The 23,806-nt window shown below is 52.8% G+C and overlaps 1 protein-coding gene across 2 annotated transcripts in view; it reads right to left on the reverse strand.

Moving 5' to 3' along the window:
* Positions 1 to 245: 245 nt before the first annotated feature.
* Positions 246 to 23,806, reverse strand: part of KCNB1 (potassium voltage-gated channel subfamily B member 1) — a 108,389-nt gene continuing 84,828 nt past the window's right edge. For both annotated transcript variants that reach the window (XM_066199213.1, XM_066199214.1), the window contains exon 3: positions 246 to 6,960. In XM_066199213.1, coding sequence (XP_066055310.1) covers positions 4,939 to 6,960 — 2,022 coding nt within the window. In that variant the 3' untranslated portion in view covers positions 246 to 4,938. The remainder of the gene's footprint in view (positions 6,961 to 23,806) is intronic.

Here is a 23,806-nt window from a genome sequence, read left to right on the forward strand (position 1 = left end):
AGTAGGTACAAATATTAACAATACATTACAATTTTACAGAAGAGAATACTGTTTTCCTTAGAAATGTGTATCTTATTAGCTGCAAGGGAAGAGAAGGCTACAGTTTATCACAGCCATAGTTGCCAAACAACCTGACCGCCTCGGATGTGTTTCTCATGACTCGCCCAGGCAGATATTCCCTGGCATTTGACACACGGCATGTTCAGGAAGGGAATGTGCGTTCCACGGATTTCTTTTCCTCTCTCTTGCTTTTTTTTTTTTCTTTTTTTTTTTTCCCCCCTTTCTTCTACCTTTTTTTGGCTCTCAAACCTTTCAGAAAAATGTGGATTTCACAGGAGACTCTTTTGTTTTGGGTTGGGTTTGTTGTTTTGTTTTGTTTTGGTTTTTTTCCGTAAGTGTGCTTAGGTGAAGTTTTTAAGAAAAGGCACTGAGAAATCTACTGCAAAGTCACTGCTTTTTTCCTCTGTCCAAGGTTAAAATTCAAAGAATCTTTAGCCTCCTGGTTAAGGAAACTGCACCCTCTCCTTCCACACACACACACACATATATATATGTATGTTCTATATATATATTTATAGGTGTGTGTTAAAATGGATGTTGATGGCATAAGAGACAAGCAAGTGCAGACATCACACGTCCAGAGAGTCCTTTCAGGTGCGATGCCTCCTGCAGCAGCAGGTGAGGCTCTGTCAGCTTGCTTGGTCCTTGGTGCACAGTAAATTTGCAGACCCGAATGCCAAATATCAGTGATTAACCACGCGATTTAGCTCGATGCAAGAGGTGTTGCCTGTTTTCCCCAACCGCTGTGAGCATTGGGGAACATGTCTCAAACAAAAATTAAATTGTCTTTCTAGGATCTACAGGATTAGGTGAACGTCATGTTTTCAAAGCACTGCCTTTCCTTTGCAACGAGTACAGATCCAGTCTACCATCGCTTTAGGTTAGAGTAGATTTCCCAGTGCTTACATTATATATATGTGTATTATGCACACACACACATATATAGGTACATACTTCGTATTCAGACTTTATTTCATTAAAATAAATTAAACATACTTCCTTTTTAATTGGGCACAAAATGAGAGCTACATCTTTGTACACAAATAAGAAAGAAATGCTCTTCAAGCATATCATATGCTTAATTTTAAATTATTTGCTTTCTATAAGAAATCTATAGGACTTTGGCTATTCAGACTCGAAAGGAAGATTTTTTTAAATTATACTTTTGAATTTGGCTTTCAAAAGTGACTCAGTAAAATGCTACTTTAAAGGTAGGACTAAATAGATGACATAAGGTGTGTGTCATGAGCGATCACGCAAGGCAGACAGAGGGCCTTTGGTTACAAGGAGAGTTGCACCAGTTGACTATCAGATAAAAAATGATAGGATTGTTGATTTATACATTTTTGTCAGTGCCATTTATAAACCAAATACATCAATTTGGATGAGAGTGTGGTAAATACTACACTATATGGCTATATTTAAATACGTTCACTTTCGTGATATGTAAAATATGACTTTTTTTTTTCCACATGAAAGCATCAGCTCTAAAAATATTTAACTTGGAAATCACTATTACTTTATAAAAAAAAAATTCCCTGATTTTTCTTCTTTTTACATTTGTGCTGATGGCAGACATGACTGATCACTGAAACACAGAGATTATATTGAAACTGTTCTCTTTAAGATTTCTTGTTGCCGCTCTGCGGCTTCAGAAAGCCACAGAATAAATCAGTATTTAAAGCTTATCTGCTGGAAAGTTACTTCTTGCTTTTTCGTGACGACTCAATCTTAACCAGTATCTCAGCAACACGTCGGTTCCTCTAAGTACACTTGTATTTACTATGGCCAAATCCTACAGTCCCTCACCAGGCAAAGCCCACCCGGAGGAGCGGCGGCGCTTTGGGCTGCGGGGACGCGGAGCGGGAGTGAACAAAGCTCGGGAAGAGCCCCGAGGAGCCCCGGGGGGGTTCGGGCATCTCCCGCTCCCTGCTCGGTCCTGCAGGAACACCGAGGGGTTAGAGCATCTCCCTCTCCCTGCCCGGCCCCGCGGGAACCCCGGGTGGGTTCGGTCATTGCCCGCTCCCTGCCCGGCCCCGGGGATCACCCGGAGGGTTCGGGCTCCCCTCGCTCCCTGCCCGGCCCCGGGGATCACCCGGAGGGTTCGGGCTCCCCTCGCTCCCTGCCCGGCCCCGGGGATCACCCGGAGGGTTCGGGCTCCCCTCGCTCCCTGCCCGGCCCCGGGGATCACCCGGAGGGTTCGGGCTCCCCTCGCTCCCTGCCCGGCCCCGGGGATCACCCGGAGGGTTCGGGCTCCCCTCGCTCCCTGCCCGGCCCCGGGGATCACCCGGAGGGTTCGGGCTCCCCTCGCTCCCTGCCCGGCCCCGGGGATCACCCGGAGGGTTCGGGCTCCCCTCGCTCCCTGCCCGGCCCCGCGGGGCTCTGGCTGCCCCCGGCCCGTCCCCAGCCGTGGCTCGGCTGAGCGGAGCAGTGGCTGCAGCAGCGCGGGCACAGCTCCGTGCCAAGGCCACGCCTGGCAAAGCCATCCTCAGACCCCACGCCAGCTCCCGACACAGAAATGTGCTTATTGCTTTTGTCCGTACATGCTGCATTCACTATTACGGGTTACAGAGTGCTGCACGGCCGGGACGGACACACGGCTACATTCAGGACTGACCGACACTTGGTTTTTACAATAGGAAGGAACAAAATGCAGTGGACTCGAGCGGCTTCGGGGGGTCTTCCTCCCACGCGTGCCCCTCTGCTCCCGCGCCCCGTGTCTCAGCTCATCCCCGGACCCGCTGCCTGCAGATTGCTACACACCCGGCAGGACCTCAGGGACAGGGCAGGGAACGCTCAGTGACAGAGTTATTTACAACTCAGTTTTACAGTAGAAACGGAGAACAACACAAAAGGTTACCATCACAGTTATCACAGGACAAGTCGTGACTTGCTACAGGCGTGTAACAAACCACAGTCACAACAAGAGGCACAAATTAAAGTAGTGCTTGGTTAAAGTGCTTGATTGTTACACTCTGCTATCCTACTCCAGCATTGCAACAACGACAACAACAAGTCAACGTAAAGTGCTTTTCCCCCCCCCCGAGATTAAAAACCAAAGACAAATTATTTCCTACACAATTTGACATAACTTTATTGAAACAATATATTTTAAAAACCTAGGCTGGTGGCTGCTAGTTCTGTTCACTTAAAATGGTCAGATCTCTTTTTCTTTTTTTTCCTTTCCTCTTTATTTTCTTGTTTCATTTTAAAACGACTGGATGTTATTAAAACGTCAGGCCTGATTCTCCTGCCTCTCGCAGCTGCTTCGTGCCATGGCCCCGCAGGAGCCTCCCCTGCCCGACCTGGCGAGAGGGAGCACAGCCAGGCCCGGGACGGGTCACTAACGAATCCTTCTTTTTGCATATTTATGTAACACTTGCATATCTTTCACTGCGCTGCACGGGCGCAAAAAAAAAAAAAAGCTTCGGACCAACCTGCCGCTGTCCTGCGCTCCGGGCTCGGCTGGGCTGCGGCCGGAGCCGGGCGGGAGTGGAGCCCGGGGCAGCCACGGCCCGGCAGTGCCGCACACGGACACGGACAGCGCTGGGGCCGCACTCGGGCACAGACACGGCACCCACGGCCATCCCCCAGGCAGACACGGGCATCCCCCGGGCGGACACGGGCATGGACACGGCACCCACGGCCATCCCCTGGGCGGACACGGGCATGGACACGGCACCCATGGCCATCCCCCAGGCGGACACGGGCACAGACACGGCACCCACGGCCATCCCCCAGGCGGACACGGGCACAGACACGGCACCCACGGCCATCCCCCAGGCGGACACGGCCATCCCCCAGGCGGACACGGGCACGGACACGGCACCCACGGCCATCCCCCGGGCGGACACGGGCATCCCCCGGGCAAACACGGGCACGGACATGGCCACGGCCATCCCCCGGGCAGACACAGCCATCCCCTGGGGGACACGGGCACGGACGCGGCATCCACGGCCATCCCCCAGGTGGACACGGGCACAGACACAGCCATGGCCATCCCCCAAGCGGATACGGGCACAGACACGGCACCCACGGCCATCCTCCGGGGGACACGCTCCCCTCCCAGCCCTGAGCCCCCCGGCCCCGGGCAGCGCTCCGGCCGCCGTGCCTCGGAGCTCCCCGCTTCTGCATGGCTCCTCCGACCTTCCCCATGCGGGGCAGGTACCGGCTCTTAGCAGAGGGTAAGTGCGAGTCTCACTATGTCTTAGGGCATGTTTGGAATTAGGTGCAAGTGGTGCAACTCACCCTGCTGATATTTCGAAAGAAAACATCAGGTCCTACAGGATATCAGATTGTTAAACACACAAAGAGCATTTTAAGAATTGGTTTCTCTAGACCGTTATTTGTTTCGAATGCTTTTCACTTGGATTTTCCAATAATGCAAGTGTTCCCTGTTACCTTTAAACATAATATCCATCAGAGAAAGCTGTAGATGGGGAACAGCTGCCCTGAAGCAGTGAGCACTGTGTTTTTGAAAGCTTTATACCAACCCCAGCAATTTATTCCAGAGTTCAAATCTGGCTGCCTTGGCATCCTTTATGGAACTAATGCAAATCAGATGTTAATATTTCCAAAAGGAGCTCTAGCGTTCAAGGGGAATGGATGGATATTTGGTCACATTGGCTTCACTGGACAACATGAAAGGAGATCAATGTGTGATCATGATTTGCAATCATTTTTTTTGACTGATGTGGGCAATGTCTTTAGAGTTGTTTCAGAGAAGGACATTTTCACAAACCCACACTGGACCTCCCCCAGACTTTGAGAAACAGGTGGCTTGTTTCAGCCAAGTTCATGCCATGCAGAAGCTCTTTTGTTTGTGTTGACTGTGAAGATGTTCCTTTAAACTCTCAGTAAGTTCTTTCAGACCCCACCTCAGATGCTTTGATCATGTGTGTTAGCATGTCCTCCGCTGCCTGGTAATACATGGACTTCTGGGGAAATGTGATTTTCTAGTCTGACAGTCTCCTGATTGCCCTGGGTTCTTCCAGTGATACCTTCCATAGAGTAAATGCAGTTCTGCCCTACCAGCTTAGGGGAGGTGGGTAAAGCAGCAGCTTCTAGATGGTTCTTCTCTGTTCTATAAACATGGTCCTTTTGCTTTAGATAGCCACTGTTTGCAACATTGTACTTGGGACTCACATTTCCAGGCGGACTCGAGTCATACATCAGCTGACCCTCATCGTCAGTGTCAGCATCGATGTATTTGTGTATACCAGCATCGTGGAAGTTGAAAGCTATGGCTGCCTGGGCCTCAGGTGACTTTGGGGGGGTCCTCGCACTCGCAGTGGTGTAGATGGAGGTTTCTGGGCTCATGAGAGACCTGTCAGAGAGTAAGGAAGTATCTGCGGCTGCAGCAGTGGCTCCCCGGCTCTTGAGAGGGTCAGGATACGTTCTCAGTACGTTGGACGCTGGTACTAACGTGCTGGTGTCCTCTTCCATGAAGTTGACTTTCAGAGACCTCAGCTTTAACGGGTTACTGGCCTTGATGGAGCTTTTGGGACTGTCAATGAAAAAAGCGGAGCGGTGGCTGCTGTCGGAGCCGGGGTTCACCTCCACGTACCTGGGGGTGCTGCCCTCGGGCCTGCCCTGCTCCTGGAGGAGGCTGATGCCCCCCTTGCAGGGCAGGGCAGTGAGGGGGCTGTGAGAGAAGCGCCCCGTGTCGGGGAACTCGGCGGCGCAGCTGATGAAGCTGTCGATGCTGGACATGCTCCTCATGTCGATGATCCCGTCGGTGCGGGTGGCCAGCAGCGGCACCATGGGGCCAGGGAGGGTCTCCATCTCCAGCTCCTCCTTCTGCTTCCCAGCTTGGCTCGACTCCTTTGTGTTGAGGTTTGGCTGGGACTGAGTCTTTGCCATTTTGTTGTACATGTCCTCGAGCTGTTGGACGTTCAGGTGTTGGGGACTTGAGGATGACCTGGCTTTTTCTGGGGATCCTTGTTCCTTAGTTTCAAAAGATTTACTAGAACTAGTTTCAGAGAGCGTTCTCTTGGTCCATTTCCATTTGCTTGGAGATAAATGATTGTCCTGAACTTTATCCTTTTTGGCTATGCTTTCTCCATTCTTTTCAACCACAATGTCCATGAGTTCTATGCTACGGGCAAATGCATCCTTCATGTTCATGGAGACAATACTGCCATTTCTTTTTGCTCTTTCAAGAGCTTCCCTGCGCTTAATGGCTTTCTCCTGCCTCTTCTGCTCTTTGTAAAACTCGGAGAAGTTATTGACAATAATTGGGATGGGAAGAGCTATCACCAGCACACCAGCAATGCAGCACAGTCCTCCTACTATTTTACCCAAAAGAGTTTTGGGGTAAATGTCTCCATAGCCTACTGTTGTCATGGTGATTGTTGCCCACCAGAAAGAAGCTGGGATGCTCTTGAATTTTGTATCATCCTCATCCTTTTCTGCAAAAAACACTAAACTGGAGAAGATCATAATGCCCATAGCCAGAAACAAGATGAGTAATCCAAGTTCATTGTAACTCCTCCTCAGTGTAAACCCCAAGGACTGTAAACCCGTTGAGTGCCGGGCAAGTTTTAGAATCCGCAGTATCCTCATAATCCGAAATATTTGGACCACTCTTCGTACATTTTGGAACTGAAGTACACTTTTGTTGGATTCTGTGAGGAAGATGGTAACATAGTAGGGTAAGATGGCCAGCAAATCTATAGCATTCAGTGGGCCTTTGAAGAACTTCCACTTCTTAGGGGAGGAGAGGAAGCGCAGGAGGTATTCCATGGTGAACCACGCGATGCACACCGCCTCCACGTGGGCCAGCTGCGGGTTGTCTGTGGTCTGCCCAAACTCATCCACGCCTTGTAGCTCAGGAAGTGTATTAAGGGACAAGGCAATTGTAGATAGTACAATAAACATGATGGAAATGATTGCCAAGATCTGGAAAGGAAAGAGAGAACAGTGAGTTAATCTCAGGATACAGGACGCTGTCGCTCGCTGCCGTTAACTCGTGGCTGTATTTTCACCCACACGTGGCAAGACCCATTTTGCTCAGCTCACAGGAGCTGGATAATCAAATGCATCCTGAGCAGAGTTTGTTTTGGAAGCTGTGCAGGTGCACAGAGGAGATATAGCATCTACTCCAACTCCTGGGCTTTCATCTCCGTGTAGTGAAGGAACACGTGAGGAAGAGCCAGGATGCCAGGAGGGCTGTGAAGCAGTTCACAGCAGGAGCTTTTGATTAACTACTAATTAGGTGCCCAACAAGGCCCATCTGGACAACAATCTCTGAAATTTAAGCAAGAAGGAATGCAGTTGTGAATACATGATTGGATCGGAGCGATGTCCTCCGTTTAATGAACAGTTACTGCTGTAATTTGGGGTGCCGATGGCTAATTACAGAGACGTGTGTACAATTTTACTACAAAACCATACAAATAATACACCCTTGTTTAATGACTCATCTCTAATTCGATTCTTGGCGGTTGTGAAAAACATGAAAACTTCACTAGGCTTTCTAAGACATTTTGAGATTTGAGTTTTCCAGAGGACAGAGCAAGCATGTGAGCAAACCAAACTAGACAACACCGAGACAGCCAAGGCAGGGCAGGTCCAGTCACTGGAGGCCTCACACGTTTCAAACTCAAGAGAATAAAATGTCCCATGAATAAAGAGAATGTCCCAAGAGAATAAAGTGCCCCATGGTGAAGTGTGGGGAAATTTAGACGTTAATTACTTCTGCATGGTGGCCTGTTTCAAAAGACCATCTCCTGGAGACCTGGTGCTACCTCTGAGGAGCAGAGAGCCTGATTTGGTTTCCTAGAAGGTTCTTTTGGTGGTTTTGCTGCCATTTCTTTGTTTACAACCCACCATTTCTGAAGGTGTTTGGGATGTCTGCAAGGGTAATTTCAATTAGTTTTGCTTGGCTTTGTCTCTGCCCACTGTACACAGAAGGGCTTATTTGGAGGCTTAGATGTATGTACCTGTTGGGTTTTATCTCCTTCACTTTCAGTGTAAATATTAACACTCCATCTTTATTCAGTGAATGCCATCCAGCAGCAGTAATTGGTGTCAAACCTTCTGTTTCCTTTGATATACCTCCCTGCTTTGAAGATCAAGGCAATGCCAGATGAATATAAATAAATAAACTGGGAGATCTTAGGGTAAAATTTGATTTTGGTTTAGGAGATTAAGCCACAAAGCTAAGCAATAAACAGAGACAGACATTTATCATTTCTCCCACAAGTCACAGCAAGATGTCACTTGTGCTCCCAAGATACAGATTTTCCCCCTCCCTCTTTGGGAATCTTCTTAGGCTAAGAAAAACTTCTAAATGTGAGTTGATTGTCCTCAGTTATTCAAGGCACTATTCAGTTGGGAAGTTCATAAAGCTGAGATGGAGTATCTCCAGCAGGGTTTAGAAGATCCTTCCCCTTCTGTAAGAGACACCTTGTCCTGGTAGCACCTCCCATCCCCTCAAAGCCACCCACGGAGCAGTTGTGCACAGAAAGCTGCATCCAGCTGCTGCTGTCAGGCTTTAGCACTGTTCAGTTGCACGGGGCTCTGTCCCAAAGTATTTACAGTCTGGGATTTCAGATTATAGAAATCACCATCTGTCTCTCTAATAAGGTTTCCCATCTTGGCTGTGCTGAACCCCTAGCTTGGCAGCTCTTGTATTTTCCACTGTCAGTAATGAGAGACAGAGAGCTGAAGGGAAGACGTTTACACTCCCAGGGAGGCCTCCAGGGATGCTCTGCAGCACAGGCAGCCTTTTCATTCCAGCCCGGGCCCTTCCTCCTCCCTTTCCTCTTCCAGGTTCGCTTCTCTTTAACAAGAAAAGCCAACGGGACCAGTTTGGACTGGAGCAGAAACAACCCCTCTGCACGAGGCTCCAGCTCTTACCAAACTGGAAATCTTTTTTCCAGTCACGGTGAAAAAGCACCTGTGGTCCCTGCTCCGGAGCACTGACCCCAAATCTCTGCTCAGGGCTGCACGAAATGGAGGGGAGCCTGGGAGAGGGGTTCTCCTGTGCACTGATCTCCATGATTCCTTAGAGAGCATTAAACACAGCCTTGTGCTCCTGAGAACTTTGGGTGGACAATCGAAGAGCTGAGGCTGAACAGGCTCAGGCACAGGAGGGTCCCTGGAGCTCAGGCTTGGACTGGCAGAAGGAACAGGGATGGGAAAGTTCAGCATCAGAGGCCTGTCAGATTTTGTGGGTGCTGCTGAAATGTCTGTGTTCCCACTAATGGGGCAAGCTGAACCTCTCCAGGTCTGGCTGCTGGCCTGTCTGGCGTATCTGGGCTGGTTTTGGGACCTCCAGCATCCCTGCAGGAGCACCCAGAGCTGCTGACTTGGATGCCCATGTTTGGTCCTATAAAGTGCATAACGACAACTGGAAAAGCTTGCAGGCTAAAATCCGGAAGCACAGGAAAAAGTCAGGAGTCACAAATAGCTCAAATGAGTGACGTGAGGACACATGTGTGACACAGGCAGGTGCAGGAGTCCCTGCCCTGTGGAGCCACAGCTGTGACGAGTGCTCTCCACTGTCCTCACGTTGGCTCCATGTGAGCTGAGGACAGGAGCGAGGCAGAGCAGGCTGGGCTGGCAGCACCCTCAGCAGAGCAGCACGGACACCGCTGCAGCTGCTCCTGAGGCTGACAGGTATGACTGGTTTGTCCCCACACAACTTTCAGACCATTTGCACTCACAGCCTGCATGAGAGCAGCTCTGCAGCCCCTTCCTCTTTGCTCCTGTATTTACTCTCGCATTTCACCTGCAGCAATGCACCACAAATGGTGAAAACTCCCTCAGGTATTCAGCAGGTTCCTTGCAGGAGGTATTGGAAGGACTCCTAATGCTGGCCCTGGCTCGTGGTGCAAGTCTCAGTACGGGCAGGATTTCAGGAAAAAACGTCTCCTCCACTAGATCAGCTGCTTCACAAAGGTTTTTGCGGAGAGAATCTCTGGATTGCTGCTGTGGTTCCTTTGTGGAAGCTAAATAACCCAAGGACAGGCAGGGCAGGGTTTTGGATGAATCTAAAGCAGTTGCCTCGAAGTGATTAGCATGATTGTACATACATGCTGGTTATTACACATGCAAATGAGACACGCAAGCCGATTTTGGGAGCAAGTGTGGCCAGTTTGTGCAACTGCCGTTTCCTGAGGCAAGATGGATGTGCCATGCTGGCAAGCCTTTCATCCCCACCTCCTCCAAAATCCCCGCCAAAACCAGGCAGCCACCTCTCCCTGGCACCTTCCAGGAAATCACCACCTGCCCTGGGCCTGAGCCTGCTTGCCGGGTGAGAGTGGCCCCAGAGATTCCCCCTGTGTGATTCCTCCTTTGTGATTCCTCCTTTGTGTGCTCACCCCCGGGGGAAGGGGGCTCCTGCCTGCCCAGGAGTTTCCCACCTCTCTCTCTTTGCAGCGGTTTTGTGCTCACCCCGCAGGTGGCTCAGGGTTGAGTTTTTAGGCAGCAGGGACTCACCCAGCAGTGGGGTTTGGTGATATTTATTGGTTGTTTTCTTTGTGCTGCTAAAAACCCTAACAGAGATAAAGGCATAAGACAGGAGACTTCCAAGGCCATTAAAATTTATGAGAACTGGCTGTCCCAATCCCATAGATGGCTCTAAAATCTCAGGGTAAGCATCCGAGATCTCTCTGCTCGTGGCAGCATGCCCTATACTTTTTCTGTCTTCATGCTGGGTAATGAAGCTGATATAGCAGGGAGAAGGGGCGGTGTGTGGGAGAGAGTAGGAGGGTGTTTGAATATAGATTCGATATTCTTGGAAATACGATGAGGAAATTGTTATGTAATCAAGAAGTTCAATAATGGTTTTGTCTAATGTGCTTTTTTAGCTCCATCAAGGCCTGCAGAATAAACCTGGCACCGGGACCAGGTTTCATTCATATGCTCCATTTACTGAGGGATTTCTCCTGCAGCCCCTCTGCTTTTCCAAGCTACAACACACTTTGAGTCAGACTGTCCAGCTCCATCCTGCCACGCCTGTGCCAGCCTCTGTCTCCCCAGGCTCTGAGAAACAGAGAGCAGAGTGTATTTTGAGAGATATCCCACGTGCTGCACAGTGCAGAAACAGATGGAGAGTTCCTTAATCTCCTCCCCACTTGGTTCTGCACAGGAATAACATCTCCTGCTCACAGCAGCTATACATGTCTGTGGTATTTATTGACAGGGGCTTGTTTTAGGAAACATCTCCCCACTAGAAAATGCCTGTTTATGCACAAACTGGAAGAGTTTGCAGAACACAGTCATGCCTGATGTCAAGATTCTGACCACTGGGCTTGCAGGAGGGTTTTTCTAGGAAATGCTGAAGCCGTAGGGAAAGCTAACACTTGTTCCTTGCATCATGGGAGCTGAGGCTCAGGTGGGGGATATGGTTGCAAGGGAAGTGCAGAAAACCTTTAATCTGCTTTTTTCACGTGGAAGGATGTCCAGATGTAACACAAAACCTTGGATCTCCAAACCCCTTAAGTCCCACTGATTCCTGTGGGTAGAAACCTCTGCTTAGGAGTTTTCCCTGACCTGGCACTTTACATGTCACTTCTAAGCACTGTCCCCACGGGGTCCTTGGGACCCCTCTGTCCCCGAGCTCTGTGCTCTGGACAGCCCTGCACACAGAATTGTCCCCATCAGGTCCCTGGACCCCTTTGTCCCCGAGCTCTGTGCTCTGGACAGCCCTACACACAGAATTGTCCCCATCAGGTCCCTGGACCCCTCTGTCCCCGAGCGCTGTGCTCTGGACAGCCCTGCACACAGAATTGTCCCCATCAGGTCCCTGGACCCCTCTGTCCCCGAGCTCTGTGCTCTGGACAGCCCTGCACACAGAATTGTCCCCACGGGGTCCCTGGACCCCTCTGTCCCCGAGCGCTGTGCTCTGGACAGCCCTGCACACAGAATTGTCCCCATCAGGTCCCTGGACCCCTCTGTCCCCGAGCGCTGTGCTCTGGACAGCCCTGCACACACAGCTCAGCTCCCTGCAGTGCCTGGGCACCGGGCACACAACCCGCAGGAAGGCAAACCCCTACACTGCTCTGCAAGCCCTGCTGCGCACCACAACATCCATAAAAACAAAATCAAGATAAGGCCACTTATATTTTGCTTTGGAAACATATGAGATCTTAATTTTGACATTTGCCTGGAAAAGCCAAGATTGGATAATGCTTAATTATTTGATTTCAATTACAGCTGTAATAAGTTTATCTGCTGAGAGAGTAAGTCTATTTAGTTTAAAAGAGGATACAATACTTCTGCTGATTCTGTGCCAATGCTTTGTTTGCCTACAGGCACCCAGGGAGATACAACTGCTGCTGACTAAGGTAGAGTGGGCAGAAAGTCGCCTTCAGGCACAGCTGGCTGTAAACTCTTTAATACTCTTAAGAACATGTTTAGTTGTCAGAGAGCTATCAAACCCCATTAAATGATAAATGGTGTCAGCCTTCTTTCAGAGCAAAGCCCTGATGCAAATGGTGCGCTGGAGAAGAAAATGATAGATGAATGAAAATACTGAAAAGGCAAACTTGAAAGACACACGCTGCCTTTAGACATCAGTGCAGTGACAGTTCTCAGGAGAGGATGAGAGGGAAGCATGTCCTATTTCTGCCTCTGCTGGCATGGAGGAAATCAAAAAAGAAAACAAACGAATGGCACACAGAAGCTGAAGTTTCCCGTTTCTCTGCCGGCCCTGCCTTGTGCCCAGGATGATGCAAGCCCAGCAAGCAGCGCTGCTGGGGGACATCCAGCCCCCACGATGGGGGACATCCAGCCCCCAGTGCCTGGAGAGGCTGCCTGGGGCAGAGGCTGCACAGCCCCAGAGCCCTGCACAGCCCCAGAGCCCTGCACAGCCCCGGAGCCCTGACCAGCCCCGGAGCCCTGCACAACCCCAGAGCCCTGACCAGCCCCAGAGCTCTGCCCAGCCCCAGAACCCTGCGCAGCCCCAGAGCCCTGACCAGCCCCAGAGCTCTGCCCAGCCCCAGAGCCCTGCACAGCCCCAGAGCCCTGACCAGCCCCGGAGCCCTGCACAGCCCCAGAGCCCTGCACAGCCCCAGGGCCCTGCACAGCCCCAGGGCCCTGCACAGCCCCGGAGCCCTGCACAGCCCCAGGGCCCTGCACAGCCCCAGAGCCCTGCACAGCCCCAGAGCCCTGCACAGCCCCAGAGCCCTGCACAGCCCCAGAGCTCTGCACAGCCCCAGAGCCCTGCACAGCCCCAGAGCCCTGCACAGCCCCAGAGCCCTGCACAGCCCCAGAGCCCTGCACAGCCCCAGAGCCCTGCACACCCCAGAGCCCTGCACAGCCCCAGGGCCCTGCACAGCCCCGGAGCCCTGCACAGCCCCAGAGCCCTGCACAGCCCCAGAGCCCTGCACAGCCCCGGAGCCCTGCACAGCCCCAGAGCTCTGCCCAGCCCCAGAGCCCTGCACAGCCCCGGAGCCCTGCACAGCCCCAGAGCTCTGCCCAGCCCCAGAGCCCTGCACAGCCCCGGAGCCCTGCACAGCCCCAGAGCCCTGCACAGCCCCAGAGCCCTGCACAGCCCCGGAGCCCTGCACAGCCCCGGGGCCCTGCACAGCCCCGGAGCCCTGCACAGCCCCCTGGGCCCTGCACAGCCCCAGGGCCCTGCACAGCCCCGGAGCCCTGCACAGCTCCAGAGCCCTGCACAGCCCCAGAGCCCTGCACAGCCCCGGAGCCCTGCACAGCCCCGGAGCCCTGCACAGCCCCGGGGCCCTGCACAGCCCCGGAGCCCTGCACAGCCCCGGAGCCCTGCACAGCTCCAGAGCCCTGCACAGCCCCAGAGCCCTGCACAGCTCCAGAGCCCTGCACAGCCCCAGGGCCCTGCACAGCCCCGGAGCCCTGCACAGCCCCAGAGCCCTGCACAGCTCCAGAGCCCTGCACAGCCCCAGAGCCCTCCCTGCACGCCCGTGCAGCCAAACCTCGCTGCCACCGCCAGCCCCTCCCTGGCTCTCCTGCCCTGTCCTGCTCACACATCCCCACCCCGGCTGCTGTGCGAAACGCCGCCCTCGGGGCACAGCAGTGGGGACGGCAGAGTGGCGTTGCACAGCCTGGCCTTTCCCTGGAAGGCGGACACAGCCAGAAAAAGCTGCCTTCCGCCTCAGCGCTGCCGGGCGCCTGGGAACAGCTCTCAGCGATGCCTCTGGGATTTCACCCTGCTCCAGGGAGAGACGTGCTCGTGATCCACTCCCACCATGCAGGCAGTCTGCTCAGCCTCAGACACTATTTACAGGGGATGCTGAGCTCCAAGTGTTGGTGTTTGCAGGAGTAGTTGTGGGAGGGTTTGTTTTTTTTTTTAAATGGTTAAATTCAATCAGGAATGTGCCAAGATAGCATGAAATCAACTAAATGTAATTAAGCAAAAACTATTAGCTTGATTGCTAAACCAGTCTTCCTCTCATGAATATGCATGAGAATAATTGATATTAATTCTTCTCAAATCTGAGGCACATTAGTCCTGCATATTACAGATCGGATTTTTTTTTGTTTTTGGAAGACTAAACCAGTTCCAGTGCTGCTTTCTCACCAAAAGGCATAATGAGTCTTGCTGCAGGGAGATTTACTGAGCCACTGATACCATCCTGAGTTGCCACACGGAGAGGAAATTAGAACAGAGCTCAAATGATGTTTTGTCTGCAAAAAAACCAATGACCTGTTTAACATTTCTTCCAGAAATGCGTTAGGAAAAGCGGCAAATCCATTTCCCAGCATCAGCCACACTAATGGCATTCTGAGGAGACAGGGAAGGCTGCAGGAGCCGTAAATCCCTGTGGGCAGAAAGGCAGGGACAACATCCTCTCCCGTTTGGTGTGCTTGATACCAGCATGGCCCTGTCAGCTGTGTGTGCAGGTGTGCAGGTGTCTGGGTGTGCAGGTGTGAAGCGGGCAGGTGTGCAGGTCTGCAGTGTGCAGGTGTGCAGGTGTGCAGGATCACTCCAAACTCTCATCTCCTTCCCAGCTCTTAGTTCCTTCTTCTGCTAAAACCTTTTTCTTTCTCCTCAGCCTCTGGGCTCTCCGCCATGCCCACAGCCCTGCTCCTGCCTGGCAGGCAGACCTGGTGTCACACAGAGCTCTCTGATGCGGGGACACATCCAACAGGAGCCCACCTTCCCAGGCCAGGCTTCCCGAGGCTTTTCCCTAGAGCAGAGCAGGGACACGCACTGGCAGCTTTGGCACAAAGTGAATGAAGTGTTTTCATCTCAAGCACAGATGGTTCTTCCCTTTATAAGCACCAAACACCGGGTTAGATGTCACACGTTTAATAAATAGCAACAACTGTATACAAACTGTTTGCAAAAGCAGCTAAAAAGTAATCCTTGGCACCAAATCACTCATATTAGCATGGGGCCATGGCAAGTGGTAAATAGAGCCAGTGGACAGCAAGTCTCTGTGAACATAAAAGGCAGATCTACATCAGCACTTCACCAAGAGAGTTTGATCTTGCCTCGCTATGGGAGTTTTGATGCATTCCAGCTATAAATATAGAGGATGAAACAGAACTGTGAAGATGTGAAGATGTGTAGATGTGTACTTGGTTCTTTGTTGTGGTGTCTTTTCTTTTCCCTTTTTTTTTCTTTTTTTTTTTTCCTTTTTTTTTCCTTTTTTTCTTTTCTTTTTTTTTCCTGTGTTTGTTTGTTTATTGTTGTGTTGCTTTTGACATTTTTTAAACTCAACTTGGGCTCAGTGAATGCTCCAACTCTTTGAAGTGTTCGCTGGCAGTCTGGGAATCATCACTGCATGCTCGCTGACTTCTGGACATTGACACGAGAACAAACCTTCCCAAAGCATCTGCCTGGACAGCCCGTGGCTCTCCCCAGCCTGGGCAGCCTTTCCTGCATCCCTGCATCCCAGCCTGCTCCCAACAGGCACCAGCCTCACCCAGAGCAGCCCCTCCTGCTCTCATCCCCCTGAAAAGGGCATTTGCAGAAGGAAAAGGAACAAAGCCCCCCTGGCCATTTCCACAGGGAGCACAGCTGGGGTTTGTTCTGTTTCTTGGAACAGAACTGATTTTTAGTGGTTGGCTTCCTGATATTTCGCACTTTCCCCTAAGAAAAGTCACCTGAAACTGTTTGGAGAATGCAGGCGTGCTGCCTTCTAGTGAAGGTTTATTGAAGAGAGGGGAGGGGAAGAGAAAGGTTTCCTCTAAGTGGCAGCTGGACAGTGCCAGGTGGTGCATCCTATTTTAATCCAAGTGGAGACTAGCAAAGCAGCATTGAAGATTAAGGGAAACGATACAAATGATACACCTCACTGGGTTTTAGTGCATTTTTCAGTGACCTTTTTTTAAAAAAAAAATTTGGGGGGGGGGGGGGGGGTTTCTGTGTCAATATAGGATGGTGCCACACTATACATTGGGTGGTAGAAACTAATCTTGTCATGAATGTACTTCTCTGAAGGGCTGAGCCTTCCTGAGCCCTTAACTTGAGCTGATTGGACTGGCTCATTATCATAGCAGCAGATTTTGGAATAGCAAAGTTGAACCTTACTTGAACTTTTTGGCTACATTGGCACCGGTTTTTTTTTCACCCCCAGCTCCATCCAGGAATAATAACACCCAGCACCCCTTTTGGAAAAACTCTACCAACTATCCTAGTAACTGTCTGCCAAACAAACACACACTAACTTTGAGAGAAGCTCATTAACGAGCCTGAGCTTTGTTTGGCAAAGACAACTTGTCATTCCAGGGAAACGTGCAGTTTTGATGCCGTGGGAAACTCGGGATGTCCTGTCAGGCTCACGGTCCCCTTATCTCCCACACTGGGCACACCGCGAGCGCAACAGCTCCGGGGTTTGCAAAGCACACACAGCGTGTGGCCTGGGGCCAGGTCACTCCTGTCTCTGCTCTGAAATGCCACTGCGGTTCAGCCGGGCACCCCTGGCCTGGCCTGGCCGTTCCCCTCTCAGGGCGGGCTCCGCCTGACTCAGCCCGTGCTCCAGCTCACCGCAGGGCAGCAGGGGATGAGCGTGCTCTGGGTGTGTCAGTGCAGGCTCCGCTTGGCCGGCGGAAAAACCCACCCCGTTCACCTGCACGGCCCCAGGTGGGACACGTCCAGGTGGGTGTTGATGTGCGCAGGGCAGTGCCATCGTCCCCTGAGGGCTGTGCCCGTGTGTGCAGGGCTGTGTGTGCAGGGCTGCGTGTGCAGGGCTGCGTGTGCAGGGCTGTGCCCGTATGCCCAGAGCAGTGTCAGTGTGTGCAGAGCACTGTCAGTGTCCCAGGGCAGTGTCAGTGTGTGCAGGGCTGTGTCAGTGTGCCCAGGGCAGTGTCAGTGTCCCCAGGGCGGTGTCAATGTCCTCAGGGCAGTGTCAGTGTCCCAGGGCAGTGTCAGTGTGTGCAGGGCAGTGTCAGTGTGCCCAGGGCAGTGTCAATGTCCTCAGGGCAGTGTCAGTGTGTGCAGGGCTGTGTCAGTGTGACCAGGGCAGTGTCAGTGTGTGCAGAGCACTGTCAGTGTGCCCAGAGCAGTGTCAGTGTCCCAGGGCAGTGTCAGTGTGTGCAGGGCAGTGTCAGTGTGCCCAGGGCAGTGTCAGTGTGCCCAGGGCAGTGTCAGTGTCCCAGGGCAGTGTCATTGTCCCAGAGCAGTGTCAGTGTCCCAGGGCAGTGTCAATGTCCTCAGGGCACTGTCAGTGTCCCAGGGCAGTGTCAGTGTGCCCAGGGCAGTGTCAGTGTGTGCAGAGCACTGTCAGTGTCCCAGGGCAGTGTCAGTGTGCCCAGGGCAGTGTCAGTGTGCCCAGGGCAGTGTCAGTGTGCCCAGGGCAGTGTCAGTGTGCCCAGGGCAGTGTCAGTGTGCCCAGGGCAGTGTCAGTGTGCCCAGGGCAGTGTCAGTGTCCCAGGGCAGTGTCAGTGTGTGCAGAGCACTGTCAGTGTCCCAGGGCAGTGTCAGTGTGCCCAGGGCAGTGTCAGTGTGCCCAGGGCAGTGTCAGTGTGCGCAGGGCTGTGTCAGTGTGCCCAGGGCAGTGTCAGTGTGTGCAGGGCAGTGTCAGTGTGCCCAGGGCAGTGTCAGTGTGCCCAGGGCAGTGTCAGTGTGTGCAGAGCACTGTCAGTGTGCCCAGGGCAGTGTCAGTGTGTGCAGGGCAGTGTCAGTGTGCCCAGGGCAGTGTCAGTGTGCCCAGGGCAGTGTCAGTGTGCGCAGGGCTGTGTCAGTGTGCCCAGGGCAGTGTCAGTGTGTGCAGGGCTGTGTCAGTGTCCCAGGGCAGTGTCAATGTCCTCAGGGCAGTGTCAGTGTGCCCAGGGCAGTGTCAGTGTGTGCAGAGCACTGTCAGTGTGCCCAGGGCAGTGTCAGTGTCCCAGGGCAGTGTCAGTGTGTGCAGAGCACTGTCAGTGTCCCAGGGCAGTGTCAGTGTGCCCAGGGCAGTGTCAGTGTGCCCAGGGCAGTGTCAGTGTGTGCAGAGCACTGTCAGTGTCCCAGGGCAGTGTCAATGTCCTCAGGGCAGTGTCAGTGTGTGCAGGGCAGTGTCAGTGTCCCAGGGCAGTGTCAATGTCCTCAGGGCAGTGTCAGTGTGCCCAGGGCAGTGTCAGTGTGCCCAGGGCAGTGTCAGTGTGTGCAGAGCAGTGTCAGTGTGCCCAGGGCAGTGTCAGTGTCCCAGAGCAGTGTCATTGTCCCAGGGCAGTGTCAGTGTCCCAGGGCAGTGTCAGTGTCCTCAGGGCAGTGTCAGTGTGCCCAGGGCAGTGTCATTGTCCCAGGGCAGTGTCAATGTCCTCAGGGCAGTGTCAGTGTGTGCAGGGCAGTGTCAGTGTCCCAGGGCAGTGTCAGTGTGCCCAGGGCAGTGTCAGTGTCCCAGGGCAGTGTCATTGTCCCAGGGCAGTGTCAGTGTGCCCAGGGCAGTGTCATTGTCCCAGGGCAGTGTCAGTGTGCCCAGGCCTGTGCCGGGCAGTGCCATCACCCCCAGCGGGCAGAGCAGGGGCAGAGGCTGCCCGGGGAGCTCCTGCCCTGCGGGGCAAGGTCAGCGCAGCCTCCGCCTCCTGCAGCCGCGGATAAAGCTCTGTCCCCCATCAGGCTGCATTATCCCTAACGAGCCCTGGCAGATGCTTCAGCTCCCTGCTCTGCCATCGGGACAAGCTGGAACGCTGATGGCTGAGGGGAGCCACCGCAGCCTCCTGCCGGCTCCCGGGGGCTCCTGATGTTCCGCACAACGGGCACCGATTCCTGGGCTGCCGCTTGGCCTCATCCCGAGCGCAGCTAACAGGGCAAAATCCCCAACGGAGCAGGATTTGCAGAAGGTCCCAGCCCCGCTGAAGGCATCAAAACACGGCTTTTCCACGCGGGCAGCACCAGCACCTCTCACTGACAGCACCTGTGACAGTCACCCGCTGCCCCGTGCCACTTGCACGACCTGGCCAGGGGGAAGGTGCTCAGCAGGTTTGGAAATGAGACACGGGGTGAGCTCAGCACAGGGAGAAACCTGCTGCTGAGGGGGGAAACAAATCCAGTCCGAACTGGGAGTCGTTTAAAGAAGGCAAAATTATAAGGGAAAAACCACACAGCATGCCAGGGAAATAAGTTTGTAAGAATTATCAAGGGATGTGGGAATAAACTTTCCAGGCTGCAGCCTGGCGCAGATGTGAATGAGCATCCCTGGCAGCTGAGGGCTCTCTCTCCATGTGTTACATGGAATGAGCTGGCAATTCCCACGGCGGCCCTGAGCAGGCTGCTCAGAGCCGCTGATTTTGGCTAATTGTTTTTCCTTTACTTCTTGGAAAGAAAAAAGACTCCCGAGGGCAGTGCCACTGGAGCCATGTGTCCCGATTAACCTGCTGCAGGCTGTGTCAATCTGCTCCCTCCTGCATCCCCTTCGTGGGGCGCAGAGCGTGGCTGTTCCCATGGCCACTCTCCCCTGGGAAAGAAAGAGGAAGGAAAAAATGTGCTGCTTTCTATTTCTGAATGTCCTGCCTTTCCTGCAGCCAGGCTGAAGGGTCTGACTTCTTTTCACTCTCTCTCTCTTTCCCATTTCTCTGCCAATTGATTGCTCACTGCCAGAGGGCATTATTGGCTTCAAAAGCTTCATTTTCTACTTCCTGAGCTGCTCATCTTCTCCTGGCTCATTGCTGTTACTGGAGGTCAGATCCGAGCCCCAGAGTCTTTAGGCTGCTCTGGATTTGACCTTGAGAGCTTCATTTGCTCACCCCATCACACGAAACAATCCTTTGATCATTGTAGGCACATACTTAAAAAAAAAAATCCATTGGGCAGAGATTATTTAATTCTATCAGTGGTGAGCGGAAATAAGGTGGAAACAAAACGCTCCCAGGCAGGGCTGAAGAACAGCCCTGCCTGGGGCACCCCTGCTCTCTGTGGCACACACCAAAACTGGCTTCAGTTCTCCAGTTCTGTAACTGAGCACCAACTGTGCGCTGGTCCCAACTCCTCCCGTGCTGAAATGCAAGCATTGCAAGATGCAGTTGTGCGATTTACATGAAAATTACAGCCTGTTCCTGCAGTATTTCCACCTGGAATGGAAATTCCTAAACTAACTTTCAGCAGCGGCCACTGAAAGCACAAGGCAGAAAAGAAAGATGGGAGTAGTGAATCCTGAACTCCTGTGCCATGCTGGCCAACCTCACCTGGGGTGTAATGGGTCTCCTCTTAGTGCCACCTTCCGCAAAACCTCCTCTGTCTGCACCAAAAAGTAATCCCCAAAGGAAAGAGCTTGAAATTAGTGTGGGACCACGCTCCCGTGAAAGGTACCCTGGAAGAACGGGTCTGGGGTGCATCTTGCAGGGCTCCCCCTTCTCCCTCCAGGTCTGGATGCTCAGCAGAATCCCACTTGGGTCTTGCATCCCCTTCCAAACTTGCTGATTGCAGAAAACAATTGCAGCCGATTTCCTTTTATGCAAATATGGTGGAAGATGTAAAAGAAATGGGAAATTTGGAGGGAGTTGGGAAGTTCCTCAAAGAAAAACGTGTTACTGCTAAAAAAATTCTTTTGAAGAAAAAAAGTAACAATCACCAGGTCTCTGTGTTTGCAGCGCAGTGGCTGTGATGCCTAAAGATTTTTTAGCTTTTAATATATATTTCATATATTTGTAGCCTTGTAGGTTTTTAATCTCTAGCTGCATGGTTTCTAGTACTTTTCCTGCCTTTTCTCACAATAAGCTAACCTTCACTAACACATCCTTGAAAATCTGCTTAGTCTTATTCTCAAGAAGATAATTTCTGACAAGGACATCCTTTTTTCCACCAGAACTTCAGAGCCATAACAAGAAACGGGGCAAAGAAACCCCTGGACCAACTCCAAGGGGCTGACGCAAGAGCGGGTTGCTGGGTGAGCTGATCTCCTATTGGATGTACCTGCTAGATATACTCATTAATTAACCTTATAAAATTGTAGAAATCCTCTGTCACGTGTGCTCAGAGCCATATTTGTGCACCTGAAAGCTTTCACCAAAGAGTTGCTTTTTATATTATCACTTTTAATACTGTTTGGAAAGTTAGTGTGTTTTTATTCCAGGCAACAGCTGCTGCTTTGAAACCAGGCTCTGGCAGATGTTATTTTGGGGTATTTGAGCCAGGCTCTTGCTGCCACCATCTCTATGTTCTTGGCTTTGTTGCCGTTTCTCTGTTTTATTATTCTGAAGAAAATAACTCTTTCAGTGTTTTTTTTCTGGCAAGGAAGGGCTGAGCCAGCGCGCCGTGGCCGGACTCCGGGTGGCGATGGCTCCCTCCGTCCCTCCCTGCAGGCAGGTGTGGTGTCCCGGGATTTCCCTGCCGTGTCCCGGGATTTCCCCGCCATGTCCCGGGATTTCCCTACCGTGTCCCGGGATATCCCCGCCGTGTCCTGGGATTTCCCCGCCATGTCCCAGGATTTCCCTACCGTGTCCCGGGATATCCCCGCCGTGTCCCGGGATTTCCCCGCCGTGTCCTGGGATTTCCCCGCCGTGTCCTGGGATTTCCCTGCCATGTCCCGGGACTTCCCCGCCGTGTGTCCCGGGATTTCCCCGCCATGTCCCGGGATTTCCCTACCGTGTCCCGGGATATCCCCGCCGTGTCCTGGGATTTCCCCGCCATGTCCCAGGATTTCCCTACCGTGTCCCGGGATATCCCCGCCGTGTCCCGGGATTTCCCCGCCGTGTCCTGGGATTTCCCTGCCGTGTCCTGGGATTTCCCTGCCATGTCCCGGGACTTCCCCGCCGTGTGTCCCGGGATTTCCCTGCCGTGTCCCGGGATTTCCCCGCCGTGTGTCCCGGGATTTCCCCACCGTGTGTCCCGGGATTTCCCTGCCGTGTCCCGGGACACTCCTGCCCTGGCACGGCCATTCTGTGCCTCCCGAGCTCCCGAGCTGAGCCGCAGCCCTGCGGCCAAACCCTGCCCAGGGCCGTGCTTTGGGAGTGATGCCGGGATCAGGGGAAAGGCTTGCACACGAGCGTGCAGGGCCCAGCTGGGCACGGTCTGCCCTGTCCCCACCTTCACCAGGGCCTGTGGCACCGGAGCTGGAGTTCACAGAGAAGCCCCAGCGCCTGTTACACACCGAAGGCTGAACTGCTGCACCAGGGTCACCGTGTCACCCTGTGCCACCCCTGCGCTGCTGTGCTGCTGCCCGGGGCTGGGTGACACCCGGGGCTGTCCTGGGCACAGCCAGGAGCCACCCCGGCTTCACCAAGCTCTGCCGAATCCAGCGGTACCAGCCTGGCGGGGAGCCAGGCCCATCTCCTCCCATGGCTTCCCTTACTCCCCGGCTGTCCCACTACAGCCTCTGGCCTCTGAGATGTCCTCAAGTGTCCCCTGAAAGGCCCCACCCAGCAGGGACCCAGGTAACACAGCAGCCAAGGCTTCCATGTCTGGATTTAAAAGGGCGGACCCTAGTTTGGGAAGAACTTTTGGCGGCCAATCTGTAATTTGAAACAGTTTAAACGTATTTTTAAGTAATCCTGTAAAATACTGTGATGCCAAGCAAGAGCTTTGGGTTAAATTATACGGGCACAAAACCCTCCCAGCGTGTACAGGCAGCTGCCAGAGCTCTGATTGCAGCACTGCAATCAAACCTGGGGAAAGCTGCGAGGTCCTGGTGCCCACCCTGCCCTGGAGCCCACCCTGCCTCGGGGCTGTGCCCACCCTGTTTTCAGAGGGAACAGCTCCAGATGAGCCCAGCCTGCTTGCTGGGGGAGGTTTCTGGGCTCTGCCTCTCTTCCCAGTTCAGGCCGCTCTGGAAAATAAACACAGAAAGTGCTCTGCACAATGTTTCTTGACACAGAGCCACTGCTCTGCTGTGCTGCCTGTGACAGCGCCACCACAAAATATATGTTCCTTGTGCTCGCTCTTCTGATATTCCCAGCTTGAGGCTTAAAAGTCGACTTATTCCCCCTTTCCCAGCCCTCTCCCACACCACCTCCTATGGAGCCAGGAGTACAAAAACACTGAGCCTCGTTGCTAATGGCCTAAGCAAATGATTTGATCAGAGATGTAAAAGGAGTGACGAGCCTGTAGGATGGAAAGAATCCCAGACAGACAGTAAGATTAATGAGGTAATGTGCAAATCCAGGCATTTTCTAACAGATGGGACATGGCAGAGTTGACATGTATATTATTAAAAGGGACATTAAAACACAGACAATACAATAGCCTGGATCGGCCACGGCCTGATTTACGCAGTGGAAACATTTTTTCTTCTAAAGGCAAAGGCAAGAAACGTAGAAGACTCTGCTTGGCAGTAAAGTCACAGCACGGTGAGAGGAGGTGCCATGGCTGTACCCAAACACAGCCGGCCCCGCAGCTCTGGGCTCGGGCTGGCCCAGGCAGCGCTCCCCTGGGCTCGGCAAGATAAACCAGCACCGCTGT

This window comes from Chamaea fasciata, unplaced genomic scaffold, assembly GCF_029207755.1.
Source record: "Chamaea fasciata isolate MVZ Bird 193981 ecotype frontalis unplaced genomic scaffold, bChaFas1.0.hap1 SCAF_17, whole genome shotgun sequence".
NCBI classification, from domain to species: Eukaryota; Metazoa; Chordata; class Aves; order Passeriformes; family Sylviidae; genus Chamaea; species Chamaea fasciata.